Here is a 20,098-nt window from a genome sequence, read left to right as displayed (position 1 = left end):
TCCACTATGGCTTGATAAGAGGAAAAATGTACCATTTATTTATAATGCTGTCAAGTTCAGATTTCCTAATTTTGGTAGCCTGTTTGTAAAGGGATAGCTCACTGGAATCAGAGATTCAGCTAACAGAGCCAGGAAGGCTTAGCTTTCATTTTAAAACCTCACAGCATTCAAAGGAAAAAAAAAGACTAAGAAATAATGGGGACTTCTCTGGGTATTTTGTATAGTACAACTATAGGTAGTAGGTCTTTTAGACATCTCTATATGGAAGCAATCTGCTCAAACTATTCTAGGATAAAATCACACAGTAGATTTTCACACTATGGAAAATGAAAATTCAAAAAATTAAACCCATAGGTACACCACATGAGTGAGTTAAACGGCCGTGCAGACTAATCCTTTAATGAGAGCTTCAAAACAGTAAGAATTTATCCTGGATGACATTTTAAGGTGATAGTCATAGAGGAAACATCTGAAGATCTTTAACTCATAGAAATACCTTTTTATGTAGCAATCGTCTCTTTATTTTATCAATCAATCTGCTGGAATGCATCTGTAAAAGCAAACTGATAACTGTATGTGATAGCGTCTTCGATGTGGAGGAGGACTATTTACCCTCCAGCTCCTGATTTCTTACTGCTGCTCTTGCTTTTGTGGCTTCTGCTTCTACCTTGCTACTTCTGCATCTGTATTTTTTGTTCCCTCGTCTTACATTGCTCCCTGCAGGATCACCCATAGACTTTTTATAGCCATATGTTGAATCCATTGGGAGGAAGCACTGTGAAAATATTATGCTGAGCATTTTACCACCTTTGCTAGCTTGGACTGTACCCACAAGATAAAGTGCTAATTCTATACAGTTGTTTATTTATACTCTTAAATAAGTAAACTCTATATGCCTTTCTTTCTTACCTCCCTTTTATTCATTACTCAATATGTTGGATAATTATGTGCGTTTACTTTTCCTTCCTAATACTATTTTTAGGATTTATCTGAATTTTAAATTATTGTTACTAAATCAATTTATTGGACTTAGGGATTTTCATTTTGCTGAATCATTGACCTTTCTTAACACAGAAGTGATAACTGTGCATCTTTCTGTAGACTCTTTCCATATAGTACATTGCATTAATTTTTCTTCTAAAATTATACATTAACCACATTTATGAGTGTTGTATTATATAACCATGACTCTTTTGAAACGGCACTTGTTAAACTTTTACAGATTGACAGAACAGTTAAAGTGAAGCGAGTAATGTAAATTGTATAATAGTTGTAATTATCTGAATGCAGTGATTGTGGTGTTATGGTTACGTGATGAGAAGTTATACATGGGAGGCAAAGAGCTTTCTGCAGCCTGCTTTAACTCATAGCTTTTTATATATTGTTTTAGTTTCTCAGTCTTTAAAAGAAAACTAGTTGAAACTTGTTCTGATGCAGCTGTATACATCACACTTACGAGATTTTCCTTTTCTAACGCTGACAGTATTCCTAAAGTCCAAGTCATAATATATAGAAAAATGCATTGATTTCCTTTAATTTATGTACCAGATTCTGCCATTCTGAAGTTTGCACTATGCAAAAATATGAGTGTAATGGAAATTAAAGATAGATAAAAGGCACTACTGTACAGGAAACTTTATGTTATTTAAACTGACATGCACTAGAGAAAAATTTTCTGACTTTAAGGTTGCATTTAGAGGTAGGAAAATACCACTCGTATTCTTGAAACGATGGTAGCTGTTTTTAAGGTAAAGATTAATAAGTTTCTCTGGTTTTGCTAAAGGGTGTAATTTACCAATTATCTATTACATGTCAGTGCATCTGGAGTTACTCGATGCAGAAACCTGGCTTATGAAAAGCTGCCACGAGTAAATGTTTACATAAGATTGCCTATCATTACGTTTTGATAGTAGCTGCTTCTGTTCGCTTCCAAGTGGCTTTCTCAGACAGCAAGTTCACTCTAAGAGTAAAAGAGGGAGAAAAAAAGATATACCAAGATGTTTTATTTCATTGCAGACTCTGTTGCACCTGGCAAGATGAGACTGTAGACATACTTTGAATGTCTGCTGGTGTATTGTTCTGAATTGTAATGCACGGTGTGAATTATTTCATAAACTATTTTTACTCAAATTGTATGGTGCTTTTTATTTTGGATCTTGAAGAAGCACACAAAGTAATCACCTTAATAAAATTTATGAATTGTCCTGTAATTCGAGATACCCATTGACTAATATACATATTTATTTGTTTATTGTATTTTATTGTAGGCAGAGAATTCAGCACTGGCTCTGGAAAATGAAAATCAGAGAGAACAGTATGAGAGATGTCTTGATGAGGTAAGGTAGCTTAAAAGGGGTGTTCCTACCTGGTACTGCAATGAAATGAATAGAAACGAATTTCTCCTCTCATACAAGGTTGACATTGTTCTGCAATTTCCTAGTACTACCTCAGTCTATGTAATTCCAAGAACATGTGTCTGTCAGTCACAAATCTGACATCTGCTGTAAATTGTTGTTGTGATTGCATCTCTTCACCAAAAAGTTGTTATCTCTGTGACCAATATTTGGAACTTGACTGGTGTACTGGCTTTGCCACCAAAGATGTTGTTATTCTGGAATTAAACTGTCAGACAGATGTCCTTTTGCAGGGATGCCTACTCCAAGTAAATGATTATAAGAGCAGAAAATTAACATTTACCTGTTTGGTTTTGTGTGCTCTTGCTTGTCTGTAGTGTGGAACACAGGTGGCAATGACGACTTCTGTCAGAAATCCCCCAGCTTTCCTATGTAATAGGAATTGTCTCTCTGCTCCCCCTCATGTTTACATACCTGGGTCTTTATGCTGGTTTTTTGTTTTTGGTTTTTTCTTTTTCCTATCTGTTGGCTGACTTCTACTGCATGGCTCATCTTCTGATCAGACCTCCCATTTACAGCTATATAATTCACCCATCAGTTACTGCCTGAGCACTCCATCAATGCTTACCATTCCAGAAATGTCTGCCTTAGGACATACAAGGTTTTGGGCAGTGTCTCCTATAGTTTACAGCTTTCTCTGTATGATGAGATGTTTACTGATGTTTACTCATTCCTCTCATTTTCCTGAAATAATGCTCTTCAGGATGTGCAAGAACTTAAAATAAGTCTAAGACTTTCAGTAGCTTAAAGTGTTACTTAGTGGAAATCATTTATTCGTTCTGGAATGGGAATGCATAGTAGTGTAAGTACTTAGCTAACATGCAACCAAAAAAAAGAAAAAAACACACCAAAAACCTACTCTGGCTTCTTAGCTTTACCTTTGAAAAAAGAGTGCACGAGTGTCTAAACCACACATAGCAGCTAACAATTCATGCATTCATACCAGCTTTTTAAATTTTTAATTAGCATTTGCTGAAGTTTTACTGTCATGATCAATATAGCTGTGGTACAACAAACTTCCAATTTAGGTTGACTTTCATCAGCAAATCCACACTTTCACCAGTGTAGTATATTTGCAGATCCACTTTCCCACCAAGCTGCATGCTGTCTGTTCTGTGGCTGTGGGCCAGCTGCAGAGCCTTGGTCTGCATTGGCCTGAGTCACACTATTCAGTGCACTCTTGGTGATGGGGATGAAATTACCATATAGTTACTTACTTTAGTTTAAATTACAGAGCTTAAAATTATTTTTTAGATTGTCTTAGACAAAATCTGTCTACGTCTGTCTACATTTTGGAGATGTGTAAAGCACCATAACTGCCCCTCCCAGAAAAAACACTGCAGGCACACTACAAGGACAGATGATATGTATTTATTCTGTGTTTGCAGTAACGTGATGGATTTCTGATCCAAGGCTGTATTTTTTACATGCTGTTGCAGTTCGAAGAATGAATAATTATACCAAACTATGCTGTGAACTTTATTATTTTCAACATTAGGCTGGTTGTTTACAGTTCTTCGATATTATCACAGCTGTATCCATCTTCTCCCACTGTGTCAACTTTTTTCAGGAGAGGATGCTTCTTGTCACCTGTGGTTTTGTGCTTCCCTACTTTTTATTTGTTTTGTTTGCTTATCTTTTTGTTTGTGTGCAATGCCCTTTCTTGTCCTTTCCATTGTTCGGTATCACTTTTTTCTCCTCCTTCCCTTTTGAGCTTCCATGGTGCTTTGGCAGGGACACTGCAGCCAGCATTGTTTCAGCGGTCACAGACTTGGACCTACTCCTTTCTGAGCACGGAGGTGAAGACGTTGTTACCGTTGGCTTAGGCAGCAAAATCTTTTTTTAATAATCATAAGTTCTGCAGGATTCCTGAGTTAGCACCCACCTGAGCACATCCCCTTGGGGGAGCTCCCCAGGAAATTCTGCTTCATTACAGTACTAATATAGAGATTAGATATAAAAGTAATTAGTGAATAACCCAGTTGATGTGAGAACCTTCACTTCCATCTAGAGTCTTCTGAGGATGTGTTGCATGTGAAAAAGTCCTTTCCAAAAAAAGATTCTTACTGGAGATCTCAAGAAAATAAAATGTTTTGCATGAATATCTTTGTGGAAAAAAAATGAGTCCTTCATGAATTTTAATAAATACTCACTGATTTTGAAAGCAATTGTTCATTTTTGAATGTATATATAAACAACTTTAGAAAAATATCTGGAAGAAAGTGTTATTGAATAGTTCCAGTACTTAATACTTAAAAGAACTCATTTAATTTCAGAAATACCACATATACGTATCTTTCCATCTCTGAAAAATTTAATGCTAAAACCAGGATTGTCTTCCTGTACCTTCAGTGTTTGAGGTTAGCATGCCTAATCCTAGTTTCCTATCCTAGAATTCAGCTCTCAGTTTATTGGCAAGTGGTAATGTCATGTTTATTCACTTTACAGTGCCAGCTGAGATTTCTGTCAAGCTTCACTATACTTATAAGCAGGAAATCATGTAACTTATCTTAGATAATATGTTTGGTGATGTTTTAAGAATTAAACTGTAACGTTATTGAATACATATCCACTTAGCTAATAAAAAATACAAAGTCATCGTAAAAACTCATTCTGAAGTTTGAATAAAATATAACACCTTTCGTTTTAGTACAGTTGAAATGTCTTTGTGCATATGAAAAAATACATTAAAGGCAGCCGTGTAAAATCCGAGTACTTGTAAAAGGTATAACAGATGTTACACTAGGGTCTCTTTTCTCTGATTCATTCTGTTTTACCTTTTCTATTAAGACCACTTTATAACATGTATATGTAAACATAATTGTGTAAGGAAAAAGTGAAGCTTGATCTTTTATCTCTTTCACTGCAGTCCACAAAAAGAAGCCTCACCAAAAAATCTTGGCTATTAAGCCAAAAAGAAAGGCAGGCAGTGTGAAGGCAAGTGGTGTCTTATGCTGCATAACAGCAGAGTGAGGAACCAGCCATGTCTGTTCTATGCCTTGTTTTGCCTTGTTAACTTGATGAGTCACAGGTCAAGTCATTTTACAGCCTCTTTCTTGCAGGGATTGAGGCACAGTTCTGTCTCATATCAGCGGGAATTTCACATACTCTGCATCTCAGATACCAGTCCCTCTGCCTTCAATGGTCTCAGCTTTTGGTAGTTGTGACTATAAGTTTTATAGTACTGGCTGACGTTGTTCATATCCATGGTGTCTCTTGATACCTGTAAATAAAAATGATCTTCTAGCTTAGCAATGTATTTCCATCTGGACACTAACCCTGTTGTAGGACTAGAATGACAACCTCATTTGAAATGCATAAGTTTGGACACGATTCCACTTACAGACTGCTAAATTAACTGTAGATGCTGCAGAACATTTCACTGGAGGCTTCCCACCACAGTTCCCCCCAAGCATACAGACCTAAAAATCTTGGAATAGTAATAGCAACACATTTTGCCATGTTGCTAGGTACTAGAATGAAATAGCCTAATTTTGTTAAGAAACTAGCTCCATATCTTTCTTACTGAGATCTAGGGGAGCTATGGATCACTGGCAAGTACTTCCATTTAGATACCTAACTTCATACACTCAGAGTTAGAAAATTTGTCCCATATGCATTGGCAAATTCAGGTTTTTTTCTCATTTGGAGGATCATGCCATTTACACTCAATATATAAAGGTATAGGTGTAATTCTGTAGGCAATTCTGTTGCAAGAGACTTGTACACACTTCAAAGAACCTTTCGGTTCTTCTTGGTAAAGTAACTCCATGTCAGAAAGTAAAGAAATAATGTATTAGACATGGTTTGTTCAATTTTCAGGTAGAGCAAACACACGTTGAAAGAATAGGCCAGAAGGAATGCTGTTGGATGTAGATTCTGAAAGCCCATAGGGCAAGGCACATGGTTTTTCAAAACTGCAACATATTTACTCCTGTTGCTTATTACTGTTCTAATATTAGCCTGTGTCTTCTGTTAAATCATGTATAGAGCAATTTTATGGGACCATTGTTCCACAGGCTGCCTTAAGTTAGGGAACAACTCGGAGGAAAAGACTGATACTAGGCAATTTTGCCATAGTACACATCAAAAGTAACTTTTAGATCCAACAGAACTGAATCTTTTGCAGAAATGAATTAGCTTCAACTCTTATATTACATTGAAAATGTAACTTGCAAGTTAGACATCATCAACAGAAAATCTTACCTTGGCCCTTCTTTCCATTCCTCCTTCTTCCCCCCATGCCTGCTGGTAAATATAAATTAGAAAGGGTGTATAATATAAATAACTTCAACAATTCCCCACTGAATATATAGTTCCGCTAATCAATGGTGTGTAATGTCATTCAAGTCAATTATGCTGTGTGGTGTGAATGCCTTCCAACCACATTTTGATGACAGTAGGTACTTTAATTTTCTGTGGCTCTTTATGGTTTCTGCTTGTCATGATAGATGTACCATTTTGTCAATATTGAATCAAGAAGCAATTAAACTTCATGAAAACATTCAGGACTCCTCAGCTGGTAAAAATCAGCTCTAGTGAATGCAAGTCAATCCATGCTGATGCACAACAGCTGCATATAAACCTGTGAAGTTTTAATCTAGTTTAAAGAAGAGATGACAGAAATTAAGGAAATGTCCGTCATGTCACACTAAAATTGATAGATGTTTGTACGAAGAGGACTAGCATAGAAGCAATGACTGGCATTTTATATATTCTTGCTAGTATAACCTGATGAAAATGCTAGTAAATAATGAAAATAGTAGTTTTCGTGCTGGTTGTAGATGGAAAATGGAGTATAAAGCCACAAAAGAAGGTAATGTTATGCAAAAACACATGTGATCGTGTACTTAAACTATATTATCTATTTCTTTCAGGTAGCTAATCAGGTTGTTCAGGCTTTGCTTACTCAAAAGGTAAGTTGTATTTTGGTTTAACTTAAAGCTTACAGAAGTTCATTGGCTATCTGAGATATATGTATTCTTAATAGGGTACATTTTTTTAAATGGTGTTCGCACACTTAATTACCAATGCTGCAACATGTCAGGCCCAAATTCAAGGGCTTTCTGTAATCCAGGTCAATAAAAGTCCATGAAACTGTACGTCTTCAAGGCTCAGTCAAACAGGAGCCTACACTCTACCTACACTGAGACAACAGTGTCTGAAAATCATCCCCAGATGGTGACTTCTCCATTCCTTATCCATAATTAGCTATGGCTCTCCCACAGACTGTTCCTGTGTGAAATAAAATACAAAAAAATTACAGTGCAAGTCAGTAGTTGGCACTTTCACTCACGTTCAGGGAAAGGAAAGATTTCCAGGTATCAGCTGGTGCTTCCCCGGGTAAAAGAGAGGGCACCGAGTCTAGAATGGCAATTCAGCTACTCTACTTATGGGCTGGGGACCAGCAGTAGAGATCATGTATTTTGTCTTTTGATGGCCTCATGCTCCATTCTTCTGGATAAGCAAGGGAAGTACTGTATAAACAAAATTCTTGTGGGGTTGTTGCAAACCTGTCAAAAAGAAAACATTCACTGCAGATTGTGTAACGGTCTGCTCTGGATCAAGTCATGTCTGAAGTTTCCGTTCACACTCCAAATTGTTGAATATGAAGTGTGGTAGTTTCAAATAGAACCTAGGGGGACAAGTAAAATTAAAAAAAGATCTTGGCAAAATGAAAAAGTGTTCTGGGAAAAAAGTAAGATGGAATTCAATAGAGAGGAAAGCAAGGTAATTACATACAAGCAGAAATAATCAGCTACCCAGAGAGAGCAGGGATTAACTGGTAGGACAAACAATTATACAAAAAAGTGGTCTTTAAGTTGAACACAATTCCATGACGTCATTGTCTTAGGGGAAAAAGAACACACAAAAAAAAAAAGATATAAAGATTTATAATAAGCTATAAAACACTGCAGTATTCATGAAATGATCCTTTGTGAGATCTAGAACACTTGATGAATGTGCAATTATTAAAATGTTTTGGATCATTTAGCTTTAAAAAGACAAGTCTGAAAGGAACATAAATACAGTCTTTTAGTGCAGATAGTGCAAGGAAGAATATAAACTGTTTTGTCTACACTGAATGACAGGACGAGAAATAATGTTCTTAAAATGCAGCAAGAAACACCAAGTTAAGATAATCAAAAACCTCCTCCATGCACCCAAAAACTTTGCAGATGCAGATATAGCAACATACGGGAACAGTTTTAGGGGAGAGGCTCCAAAGCCTCTGGTAGGTTCATTGCTCAGAGCAGGCATCCAAGGGAAACTGAGCCAGGGGTCAGGACACAGCTCAGGACTGAGGAGGCAGGAGGCTGGGCACAGGTGTGGCTGCAGGGTGGCTGCTGCGCTGCTTTGGCATGAACGAGATGACCCTGAGCTCCGCCAACTAAATTAACAGAAGGGAGCATGCCCTGGCAGCAGGTGAGACAAACATCTACAGCCCTAAACATCTGCACGTCAGTGAATACAAAGTACGTGCAGATTATTGCATTTGTTCATCTGGACAGCGGGGAAAAGGATGGAGACCCTGCTCAGCGCCTTGATGAGCCAATTTTTTGTGAACCAACTTTATGACCTTCTGGACAGATTAGGAGATGTTCAGGGAGATGTTCTGCCCCCAGTAAGTCTGCTTTTGGGTACCCTGCTGTGGAGGCAGAGATGGGCAGAGGTGACTTGTAGGTGAGTGATGCAAGACTCTGGAGGGTGCCATTGCCAGTTTGGGCCACATGTTCCTGGAATCAGAAACCCAGAAGTAAGAATATTCCCTAAATCTCTTCCCCCAAGAATTGCGGCCACAAAACAGCTGTTTCCACAGGTTGGGGATTCATGTATCATTATTTCATTCCATGACTTACTGAAGCATGACAAAGCCTTTTGCTCTAGAAGAGGGATGTTTCCTTGCAGCTCTTGGAAGTATTGTAACTTGGAGGTGATCTTTGTGAACCACAACATATGGGCAAGTTTGCACAGCTGCTGTCTGCCTTGTATTACTCTGCCTATACTCCCTATACTCTGTATTCGCATATGCTGTATGGTCTGTGTATCATCAGAGGACTGCAGCCTACAGAGCTATTGCTGTAACACCTCTTAGAAACATCAGCTATTTTTTAAAAATCCCAAACCTGCATTTCAATACAGCTTAAGTGAAGATGGAGGCATTTTCTTATATATTAACACACACAAAAACCTGATCCACATTTTGTAAAATAAAACCATATGTGATTAAATATTTACCAGAGGGTTAATCTCAATATATTAATTTCTAGTTTGGGAATAACATGGTTGTTTTCCACTGAAGAGAGGAGTTTCCTGAATACCATTTCAAAGGTGTCAGACATTTTGATGACTACGTACTTTCTCAGTAATGAATCCTCCCAAGCCCATAGGAACCAAGGAGTTCATATGGATACAATAAAACCAGATCTGAATACATTTTAATAAAGTGATTTACTTAGTATTGATGGGAAGTAACAGCTGCTTACCTATTACTGAGTAATAACAGCTAATTTAATATCCATAGAAAGAGGAAAGAGGGTACTTTTCTAAATGCTAATGAATATTTAACTGTTAGAGTTCTCCTGACACCATTCATACAAGTCCTTTTATAAGAAAAGACAGGAACACAATAGCATGCAATAAAGAGGAACCAGGGCTCCTCACGCCAGTCCCAAATAAGTGGATATCTGAATCCAAATAGTAACTAGTAAACAGATAAATCTAGGGTAGTGCAGCTAAGCAGTAAGACAGAGCCAGTCATGCCACAGTGAGATAACACACCTCTGGGGCATAGTGAGACATGAAGAAAAGCCGGGAGCTTTCAGAAAATGGAGAGGAGTGATTTTGTACAGTAACGCACACTGCGTAGGCTTTGCTGTGAGTTTGAAATTGTCCCTCAAGGACTAATTTTTGTTTAAATTAAGTACATGCTGTAATGTAACGAATAAAGCACTGTGTACTCACCAGTATGTGGAAGGACTGTGATTCCACCGAGAGATTCTGGTGACACAAATTGAGTGAGCAAAGCTTGAGTGATTTATCAATGTCACTGAAACCTTGAAATGGAATTACAGTCTTAAATGTGCACGTTTCAAGTTTGTCGGTTGTTACAATACATATAGAATTTCTCTAATGTGGGAGGATTTTTTTTTTTCTTTTACTGTGGACTATGGAAAAACTATATTAAGTTGAGGTTTGTGCTGAATTAGCCAAACAGCAAAAAATCACAATTCTATGTAGCAAAATTATATGGATTTTCTACCACTAACTAATAGAAAATTTTACCTCTGGGAAATTTAAAAAGTCAAAAAAAAAAATGATTTGAGACAAACGTGTGTGCTATGATACTTACTGGAAGCATCTATTCTTTCTCCTTCTATCCAAAGACTCCTCATATCACATGAGATGGTAAGAGTGCTGGGGACTGTATGTTTTATTGTATTTTCTTCATGTAAAACCTAGATCAGCAGTTTGAAATTTGAGTTATACCACTTAATTAAATTATCTTCTGATCTACGTTTTTGCTCTTTGCATATCACCTTCTTCTTCGTTAGTATATTGAGGGAATATAGTTTTTTCAGGGTTTTGTAGGAAAGTTATTTCTCCTCCGTTTTCATCAGAGAAATAAAATGAACTGGATTATTCAAACAGAAGAAGCACATTCAGAGGAAGAGCAGCACATTTCTGGAACCTCTAGAAATGGGCACTGAATGCCATTTTGGAGAAGACGAGTCTCATACTGAACAGAAAAGCAGGAGTAGATAGATGCTCAGTTATTGCTATAGTGAGACCGTAGGAATACCTTACATATTTGGGAGATTGTGATCTTAATAGCTGGTCGTTTTGCACACAGGAGAGGAAATAGTTGTTTCAGACATTTGATAGTTGTATTAATTGGTAATTTTAAGACTTCAGCTTTCTAAACTGAGACTTTATTTTACCAGAATACTGCTACCTTAATGTGCTTCATTTCTTTTCTGTACTATAAGTGGCATTGCCATTGGCACAGTTTATAGCATCTGGGTGGGTAATCTACTATCTTATATTTCACTTTTTACAGGAAGTCTAAAGTTTCAAACATAAATCTTATGGTTTTAGGACTGTAAGATAAGAAAGTTTTGAGCAGAGGCATTGCTAAGATTTAATTTCTTTCTACAGTGTCAGTTTCTGTGAATCATTTTTCCCTTTCAGTATACTTAGCAGTGTTGAAATGTTAAACAATGTTGTAGCAACTTAGGCTTTGTTTTAAATTCTCTGATTATTTGTGAAAGGCAGATAATGATGAGACTTGATGCTTGCAATTTCCTATTAGTGATTGCTTTGTGTGAGACCGGAGATAAAATAGGTCTCACTGTCAGAAATCAAAGCTTTAGATTTTTTATATAACATCGAATTCAAGATTTTGGGGGGTTATATTAAAAGGCTCTAACAATTTTACTTACAGCCTGATGGCCACTTAAAACAAATATTAAGCTGAGAAAATATCAAGAGAAAATAACTGCACTCATCCAGTGGCATCATAAAGTCTGATGCATACTATATGCATAAAAAGATGTTTACAATTTTCTGAAAGTCTCAAGATGAGCTTACTTTATTGTGTGTTCACCTCTTATAACCTCAGTGCTGGCTGCAGTGGAGACGAGCTACTGTAGGCAAGAATTTAGTCTACATCTGACTGCAGTTTCCTCCTCTGTGTTGTTTTCTCATGAGGGTAGGTCATTATGTTGATAATGGTATTGACAGGACAGCATATGGGGATCCAGAGGCCTGTTTCTCCACCTTCATATGGTGGGAAGTAAAATCAGTTAGGCAATACCACAGGGCAGCAACTGTCCTAAATTTAAAAGCATAAGGCAAGGTGTTTCGGGGGGTTCATTTTTTATTTATTTTTTTTAAATAAAACTAGATGTGGCCGTAGCTTATTACTTTTATATGTGATCTTTATTAGCAAACAGCTCTTCCTAATTTAAGAAGCTCCCATACCTCAAAGTAGACAGCTGCAGAAATTATGGGGGAAGGTGGAATGTCAGATTCAGCTTTCTTTCCAAAATCAAAATCCTCTTTCTGATAGAATCCTTTATTCCTCCACGTGGCCAGGAAAAGCAGGTCTTGTATTGACATTAGAAATTAGATAGATAGATAGATAGATAGATAGATAGATAGATAATTTGCTGTATAGGGAAGCCACTAATGGCTTGTTCGTGATGAACCTGCCATAGCCCTGGCTAAAAGACCTGCATCTTTCGGTTGTGGCAGTTACATCCTGTGCCTTACGATGCAGACGTTTCACACTCTGCCTCTGCTTCTAATGGTCTTTATGCATTACCTCTGCTCTAATGGCCTATCTGAAGGCTTTTTGGTACCTCATATTGGAAATGGCAGGCAGGATCATCTTCACAAGTGTGTCTGGTGAATCAACATCCAACTAAGGCCTGGCCTCCTCTACAGCGACTAGTTACAGTGGGGAAGGTACAGACCATCCACAACATGCAGCCAGCATTGCTGACTTGGTTATTCCAGAAAAAGCAGGGAGGGGATACGACTTCAGAAGAGTACCTTGAAGGCACAGTGCCTCTTTGAACTTCTTTCTGGTATGGTGTGGCTGAAGCTTTTTCCTTAGCGTATGCTTATTACAATATTCATATCTTAATTGCTGTTTTGTGCTTTGAGTAGGGTGCAAAATGAAACACGTTGCTAGCAGTCACTTTTTATACTAACAGAAAACTCCAAAAGGATGTAGCATGTAACTACTATTTTTCATTACAAGATTTCTTTGATGTTATCATGTAATGATCGACCAACCAGAGAAAATGAAGTAGCAAATTTTTCTGATCTGTACTATTTTAAAAGCTGTATATGTTGTTCATATATATACAAGTTGATGCTCCATGCCTGTCAGTGTTCAAGAGGCATTTTGATAATGCCCTCAATAACATGCTTTAAGTTGTTGTTATCAGTTATTCAGTGCCTGAAGTGGTCAGGCAGTTGGATTTGATGATCTTTGTAGGTCCCTTGTCCCCAGTAGGACTGCACTATTCTAAATTCTAAATTCCTTCTTAGTATCTGACATTACATAGAGCTTTTAAAATTGCTTCTGTTACCTGCTTTCTAATCTTCCTGTCTTCCCTTGTGCTGCAGGATCTGAGGGAAGAATGTATAAAGCTGAAAACGAGAGTTTTTGATTTGGAACAACAGAATCGAACGCTAAGTGTGCTTTTCCAGCAGAGAGTCAAACCAGCTTCTGACCTCCTCCTTCAGGTAGGAAATGGCTTTGCAGAAGGAAAGCTATGAGCTTTTTATTTCTCACAATTATAAAATTCTCTTCTTCTCTTCTTCTCCTTTTCTTAAGGTTATGTCAATAAGCAGGAAATGACAGTTGGTAGATTTAATATATTAGAAGAATGTCAGTTATCTATAATCTAATACCATTGAAACTGAAAGTGTACACCAATGAGTTATGATTATATATTACGGGCAAATGTGGAAAAAGGAGTATACCTGTGGAGTGACTTACTTTTTCAGTGCTTCTTCACTATGATAAATGGAATTATATGGGTTCATTATCCCTCTGCAGGAGAGAAACTCAGATTCCTTAACATTCTGCTTGATGGTGAACAGTGTAATTTCCTGCAAGAAGACAGCCCATTTATTTAACTTCTGCCATATGTGTTACGAGGACTTAAGTACATCTTCACAAGCTTACAGAGATTTTTTTTTAACCTTTCATGGAAGGATATAGCTGAGGAACCAATTGACCCATCTCCCACTCCTTGGCCATTCTGGAATAATAAGAGATGTTTCAGTATCCCTTTCGATTTGGCAAAGCCCATTATTATGAATTAATCCATCTTTTTGACATCCTTTTGTAGAAGTAGAATTGCTTTGCAGAACTTCCAACAAATCTGACCGTGAGCTAGAAGAACAGTAAATGGAGACTAACTAGATTTTGCAAGTTTCAAGCAATGGGGCAAAGTCTGGCTTTGGCAATACACGTTACTTATTATTAGAGAAAAAAAATCATAAATTTGAGGGGAGAAATGTGGGCAACTCACCTAGTTAAATGATATTAAATGTGTGTCTTATTAAAATCCTCTGATGCTATGCATGTATATCTTGAAGTAAAATTTAGCCTTTGCACCGTCGCTCAACACCTGACAGCTGCTAACTCTCATCACTTTGGGTTCTTTATTGAGGAGACATTGGTCTGCTCACCAACTGGTGCTTAAGGGCAAGGAATCCCCACCGTGAGAGCAAATAGCTGTGAAACTCTAAAGCACAGGCAGAGTGGTGCTAGGTCACCATCACAGGGATCTGGGTTCTTGCATTGTCCTCAGATTCCTCATTTTGTGTTGGTTTGGGTATTGCTAGGTCAGGACCTTCGTTCTTTTGTTTTCTTCTCTCCTGCCCACTGCTTTCCTGACTGTTTGTTCATCCTTTGTAGACTCCTGGTTGTTGTGTAGGACTGATACCTCTGTATTTATTCAGTCTTTAATGCATCCATTGCAGCATGCACGTTTATTGCTCACTTCTGGTTTTGACAGTCCCATCACTTGCTCCTTCTTCCTGTTTTCTTCTTTCTTTCTGTTTCCAAAGTACCTAACTCTAGTCAATGTTACTGGGTTAACCCAATGTATCGGGTTAAATTGCAGAGAAGCCACACATTGCCCATTACTTACTACCTAGTTATGTGGCAACAGTAAGGCCAGGTTATTTTGGGAGCGTTACAGAAGTGTAAGATAACATCTGAAAAGCAAGTGGGATCGATGGTTTGACTTCAGTTCCTTGAAACTGGATCGTGTCACTGCTGCAAAAGAAGTTGAAAGGGATGAACCTGCACCAAGTAGAAGAAAGGACTAAATGATGTAGTAGGTTTTAGAGAGGGATTCAAACTGTTTTACATTCTTGTCCCTGCACAGTTTGGCAGGCAGATAATGTGTGTAGGTTCCCCCCACGCCCCTCACCCCTGCCCTCTTTTCACTGCTTTGTCTTTTTTGCCAAAGAAGAAAGAGAATTAAGATCATTCTTAAGGTCCATGTTGCACAGATGACAGCAAAATGGGTTATGTCCCCATACGTGCTATCAGCAGATTTTAACCCCCCTCTGGGGGGAAAAAAAAAAAAAGAAAAAGCAGCGAACAAGTTGCAGTGTACAGGAGAAAATGAAGAACTTCTGTTAAACCACTTCCTATGTCATTTTTACAGGAAAAACAAACAAACAAAAAAAAACACACACAAAAAAAAACACCAGTCAATTAGTGAGTTTCCAGAAATCTATTTATTCTCTAATTTTACTCCAGACTTGAATTAGTGGTGTGTCATCTGTGATCTTGTAGACTGAGATGTAAAATCTCAAGAAGACTGGACTGAAATTAAGCAAATATCGTTGTGTGCCTATAAAAAAAAAAAAAAAAAAAAAAAAGGAAGAAAAGTTTGGATTATGTCTTTTTGGAAATGCATAACCGCAGGTTTAGAGCAAGAACTAAATATTTGTTTAAATCTCTCACTGTACAGCAGAGTACTAAATATGTGCTTAAGGACATCACTGTTAATTCATAGCCCTGATCAAAGTGAATAGACAAATACTGTTGGGGGGTGGTGGTGGTGTTACTTTTAACTTTCCTGTACTGTCTGATACAATGAAGTTTAATCTTATTTACATATCGATCTCATCCTACGAGTATTTATACTCACTACAATCACAAATTTTCAATAATGCTGCAGAGCCTAAGCTAAAAATAAGTAATATTAGTTACTTTGTCTGCATATCATCTGTGATTTAGTTGTATATTACCATCAGTTCGTCCTGTGATTGGCACTAGGAAATTCTTGTACAAAAGACTAAGCTGATTTTTAAATCATAAACATTCTGAGTATAGCAGATTTCAACAGAAATATAGATTTCTTAAATAAAGTAAAATAGATTTCACCATTACCCTAAGTTTCTTTGTTATTTCATTTTAAGCAAATAATGCACAATTTGTCTTCTTAGAAATCAGTTTGTTCACTTTCTTTCCCAATAAACAAATTGACTTAAATGTTTTGAACTTGACTGCAGAATAGTAGCCTGTGTACAGTACTGATTGCACTGTGTTGTTTTTCCTCGTGCTTCTCACACAGATCAAAGGAAAAACTGATTGCTTCCAATTTAAAAACAAAATCATGTAGTGAAGGTTTTCATGACTGCTTCAGGAATCCTTCACTGTAAAACTATTATTGAAAGTATTACACTCTCATGCATTTACAAGAAAAGTAAGTACTCATGAAATTGAAGGGCCTAATAATATTTTAAAAGAAATACATGTGTTTTCTTGAGGCATGTGATTAAGTAGATTGCCGTATAACTTCTTTGCTGCTAGAAATTCTGGTGTACTTACTGCTTGTAGTGACTGTGATACAGAGGACATCTCATTCCTGTCATGAAAAGATTAAATAACACAGGCTCTGATGCAAAATCTGAGGAGGAGAGAGAGATAACTCAAGCGTTTTTTTTTTCATCGCTTCTTTTGTGGATGACTTTAAGAGCTACCCTGTCTTTCTAGGGACATTCTTTCTAACTGAATGGTGTGATTTACAAAGCCAGTATTAGGGTTATTAGGGTAGGTAAATAAGGAGGAATCTGATCACCTGTGGGTTTTTTGTTTTTATTTTTGTTTTATTTTATTCAACAAATCTCTCTGAAATGGCTTTCTGAAAATTTAGAAGCCTTGGAAAAGTGCTTCTGTCTCAGCACCATCTGAAGAAGAGGAATAGCTTTAGTTAGAAACTATCACAGAGGAGTGGCTTCTGCCAAGACAGCTTTCATTTTCCTCAGTTGATATGGTTGCTAAAAGGAGGTGAAATTCTGCCTGTCATGGCAAAAAAGGTTTGGGAAAGAAAAGCAGGAACTCCGTTTTGGTGAGCTGCCTTGTGTTTCATCTGGCACTGGGAGAAATAGGTGGGAATGACCGACTAAGATTTAAAATCAGGTGGAGTGGAACTCGTTGGAAGTGAAAAGGCAAATTTGTGCAGGTGATGCACAGAAGATTGATGAAGAGTTGAGGTATATCTAAATAGAGGGTGAGGGTAAGAAAAAGGGTAATGGTAGGAAAAAGAAGCAGCCTTAGATGAAGCCTACCACTTCTGATTTGCCCATGATCATGAATAGCATATATGAAATAGGTTTAAATGTAAATGTTAGTATCACTGTATTTCTGTCTTTGCCTTTTTTTTTTTTTTAATACATGGTGCAGTGTTTTGTTCAGAGAAACTTAAAACTATTAAAATAACTAAATTACAGACTTTTTCACTTTTTAGCTGTGGCTTCTCATACAGTTGTTTGACTTTATTGGGTATAGACTGCTCGCTCTTGAGACAGATCTTTCACAGGCCTTTTTTTTCTAGTTAGCCCTCCTTTTCTACTCATACCTGACGAAATAATGATTGCTATCAAACCTGATGCTAATATTGAATATTTTTCCTTTGCAACAAGGATGACATTTATAGAGTTTTTGAGAGGCAAAAGGGGTCAGGGTTTGCCTTCTGATAGATACTGCGGTCGTTTATATAATGTATCTCTGTTTACATTAAAAGGAAAATGTTTGTTAGCTGAACTCTTCTTGTGGATAAAATTCTTGTTTTCACTTTTCACCCAGGAGGTTGCTGTTTATAAAGCAGGCAGGGAACTTACAGTGAAAGGTGTTAAAAAGTGCAGAGTAGCAACATTTATTGAATTGATTTACTTGATTAAATAAGTAATAAAATTTTCATAGTTGGGAAAGCATAAAATAATATTACTAATCACAAGATTTACAGTATCTCTGATCCCAAACTGTATTTTCATTGCCTTTTTATTCCCATAATAAAAATGCTACTTTACCAACTCCAGAACAAGGTAGGGAGAACTCCTGAAGCATCCATTTTCTCATTGTGTTTCTCTGGCTAGATTAGTTTCATTTATTACTCACGGACCATCCACATTGTTTAATTTCATGTCTAGGATTTTGTTCAGAGTGCTCCAGCACAGTCTGCTGAATCCTTAGATTCAAATAATAACTACTTTGTTGTAACTGCATTGACATTAGCTCTTGTAATAACCTGACAACTGCGAGACATATGAGATAGACTGTAACTGTACGCACTTAGATGGAAACAGTTGTGCAACTTAGCAGGAAGGGGTAAATTACACTGACGACATTATTATATATGAGAAGGAAAAAGGGCAATTAATTGCCCTAACACCTGACAAAAGGAGATGGAGTATCTGGCCTCGGAGCCTGACCTCTGGTTCAGACATCGTTAGACATGATGATGTCTGAATGCGGAAGGTTAAAATTGAAGTTGCATCACCTTCCAGCAATTAGATATATGAAATGGTTAAGTATTTCAGAAAGAAAGTATCGGAGGGTTTGAAATTAAAGCTAAAGATCATCACATATTGTTAGAAAACAGTTTGTCAGCAGTCCAAATCTATTTAAATAACTGGATCGTTACACGCTGAGCAGCAGCATAATTCCCGTCTGACAGAAGCCAGCCACTCGTCCTACCTGCTGCCTCTGGGCTCTTCAGAGAGCACGCAGATTTGAGACCGAGATCAGCAAATTTGTGTGTGAAGTTTGGAAACTCCCGCAGTTGACCTGCTTATTTTCTTACTTCTCTTCCTTGGTATCCATCAGATTGTCAGGGCACTCGTATTTGCAAATCTTCTGAAACTCCGACTCCAGAACAGACTGGCAAATGGCTTTTTTTCTCAGAAAATATTAAAATAAAAATAAGGCCTAACAGCCTCTGTAGTGATACATAATACTCTGTATTTCATCTCAGCTTAAATCACCAGCATGGAATAATATATTCCATATATCGGAATATATTATTGAAACCATATTTCTTGCCCTTTTTACAGCTCCGCATACATGCTGAAGAAATGTTAGAGAAATAAAGTATGCCTGAGAGCCTGCTGTTTAAATGAACGGGTGACCAAAGTCAGTGATGAGAGAAGGAACGAAAATATCATCCTCCAAAGCAAGTCCATCTAACCTCCCTAAATTAAGCTGCGTGACCTCTAGTTTTGAAGGAACAGCGATAGGAGAATGCTTGGAAGAATTAGGCTAGGTATCTGATAACCTGACAGCTCTAGAAAAAGGCTCTGAGATGAGCAGATTTTTGGGAGAGCACCTGGCATCGCCGGATGTCATCCGCAACAGTGGCTCCCTACAGGCTGTCTCTAGTCACAAGGATGTAAGCTGACAGAAACAGACTTATCAAATAGTTCAGTAGAAAGGGACCTTACAAAGATCCTCGAGTCCAACTGCCTGACCACTTCAGTGATAACCAAAAGCTCGAGCATATTAGTGAGGGCATTATCCCAGTGCCTCCTGACCACCGACAGGTTTGGGGCACCATCCACCTCACTAGGAAACCTATGCCAGTGTTTGCCCACGCTCGTGGCAGAGAAATCTTTCCTCGTGTCCAGTCTGAACCTCCCCTGAGGCAGCTTTGTGCCTTTTCTTTGTGTTATATCACTGATTACCAGGAAGATCAGAGTGTGAAAATCATGGCTGTGTTGTGCAGACTTTCAGAAAGCTTTGTGAGATAGATCACTTCAACCAAATGGCTGAGGAGGCCTTTCTTGTCCCTCAAGAGTACTGGTCTGTAACACAGGAGAAACCTGTCATGCTCTTTTCTAACTAGGGAAACTGTAAAACTCTC

The 20,098-nt window shown here is 37.6% G+C and overlaps 1 protein-coding gene across 25 annotated transcripts in view; it reads left to right on the top strand.

Annotated features, from left to right (window-relative positions):
• Nucleotides 1-20,098, top strand: part of NCKAP5 (NCK associated protein 5) — a 438,779-nt gene that overhangs the window by 339,296 nt on the left and 79,385 nt on the right. For 24 of the 25 annotated variants that reach the window (XR_007169250.2, XM_013186421.3, XM_066999996.1 and 21 more), the window contains 3 exons: nucleotides 2,268-2,336; nucleotides 7,292-7,330; nucleotides 13,554-13,673. Coding sequence is in view for 23 of the 25 variants with exons in the window: in XM_013186421.3 (XP_013041875.3) it covers nucleotides 2,268-2,336; nucleotides 7,292-7,330; nucleotides 13,554-13,673 (228 nt within the window). In the remaining 2 variants the exon portion in view is untranslated. Of the gene's footprint in view, nucleotides 1-2,267; nucleotides 2,337-7,291; nucleotides 7,331-7,401; nucleotides 13,007-13,553; nucleotides 13,674-20,098 lie in introns of those variants that run through there. The other variant, XM_048079604.2, reaches the window with a different exon arrangement.

Source organism: Anser cygnoides, chromosome 6 (assembly GCF_040182565.1).
Source record: "Anser cygnoides isolate HZ-2024a breed goose chromosome 6, Taihu_goose_T2T_genome, whole genome shotgun sequence".
Lineage (NCBI taxonomy): Eukaryota > Metazoa > Chordata > Aves > Anseriformes > Anatidae > Anser > Anser cygnoides.
This window is presented reverse-complemented; position numbering and strand designations above follow the sequence as displayed.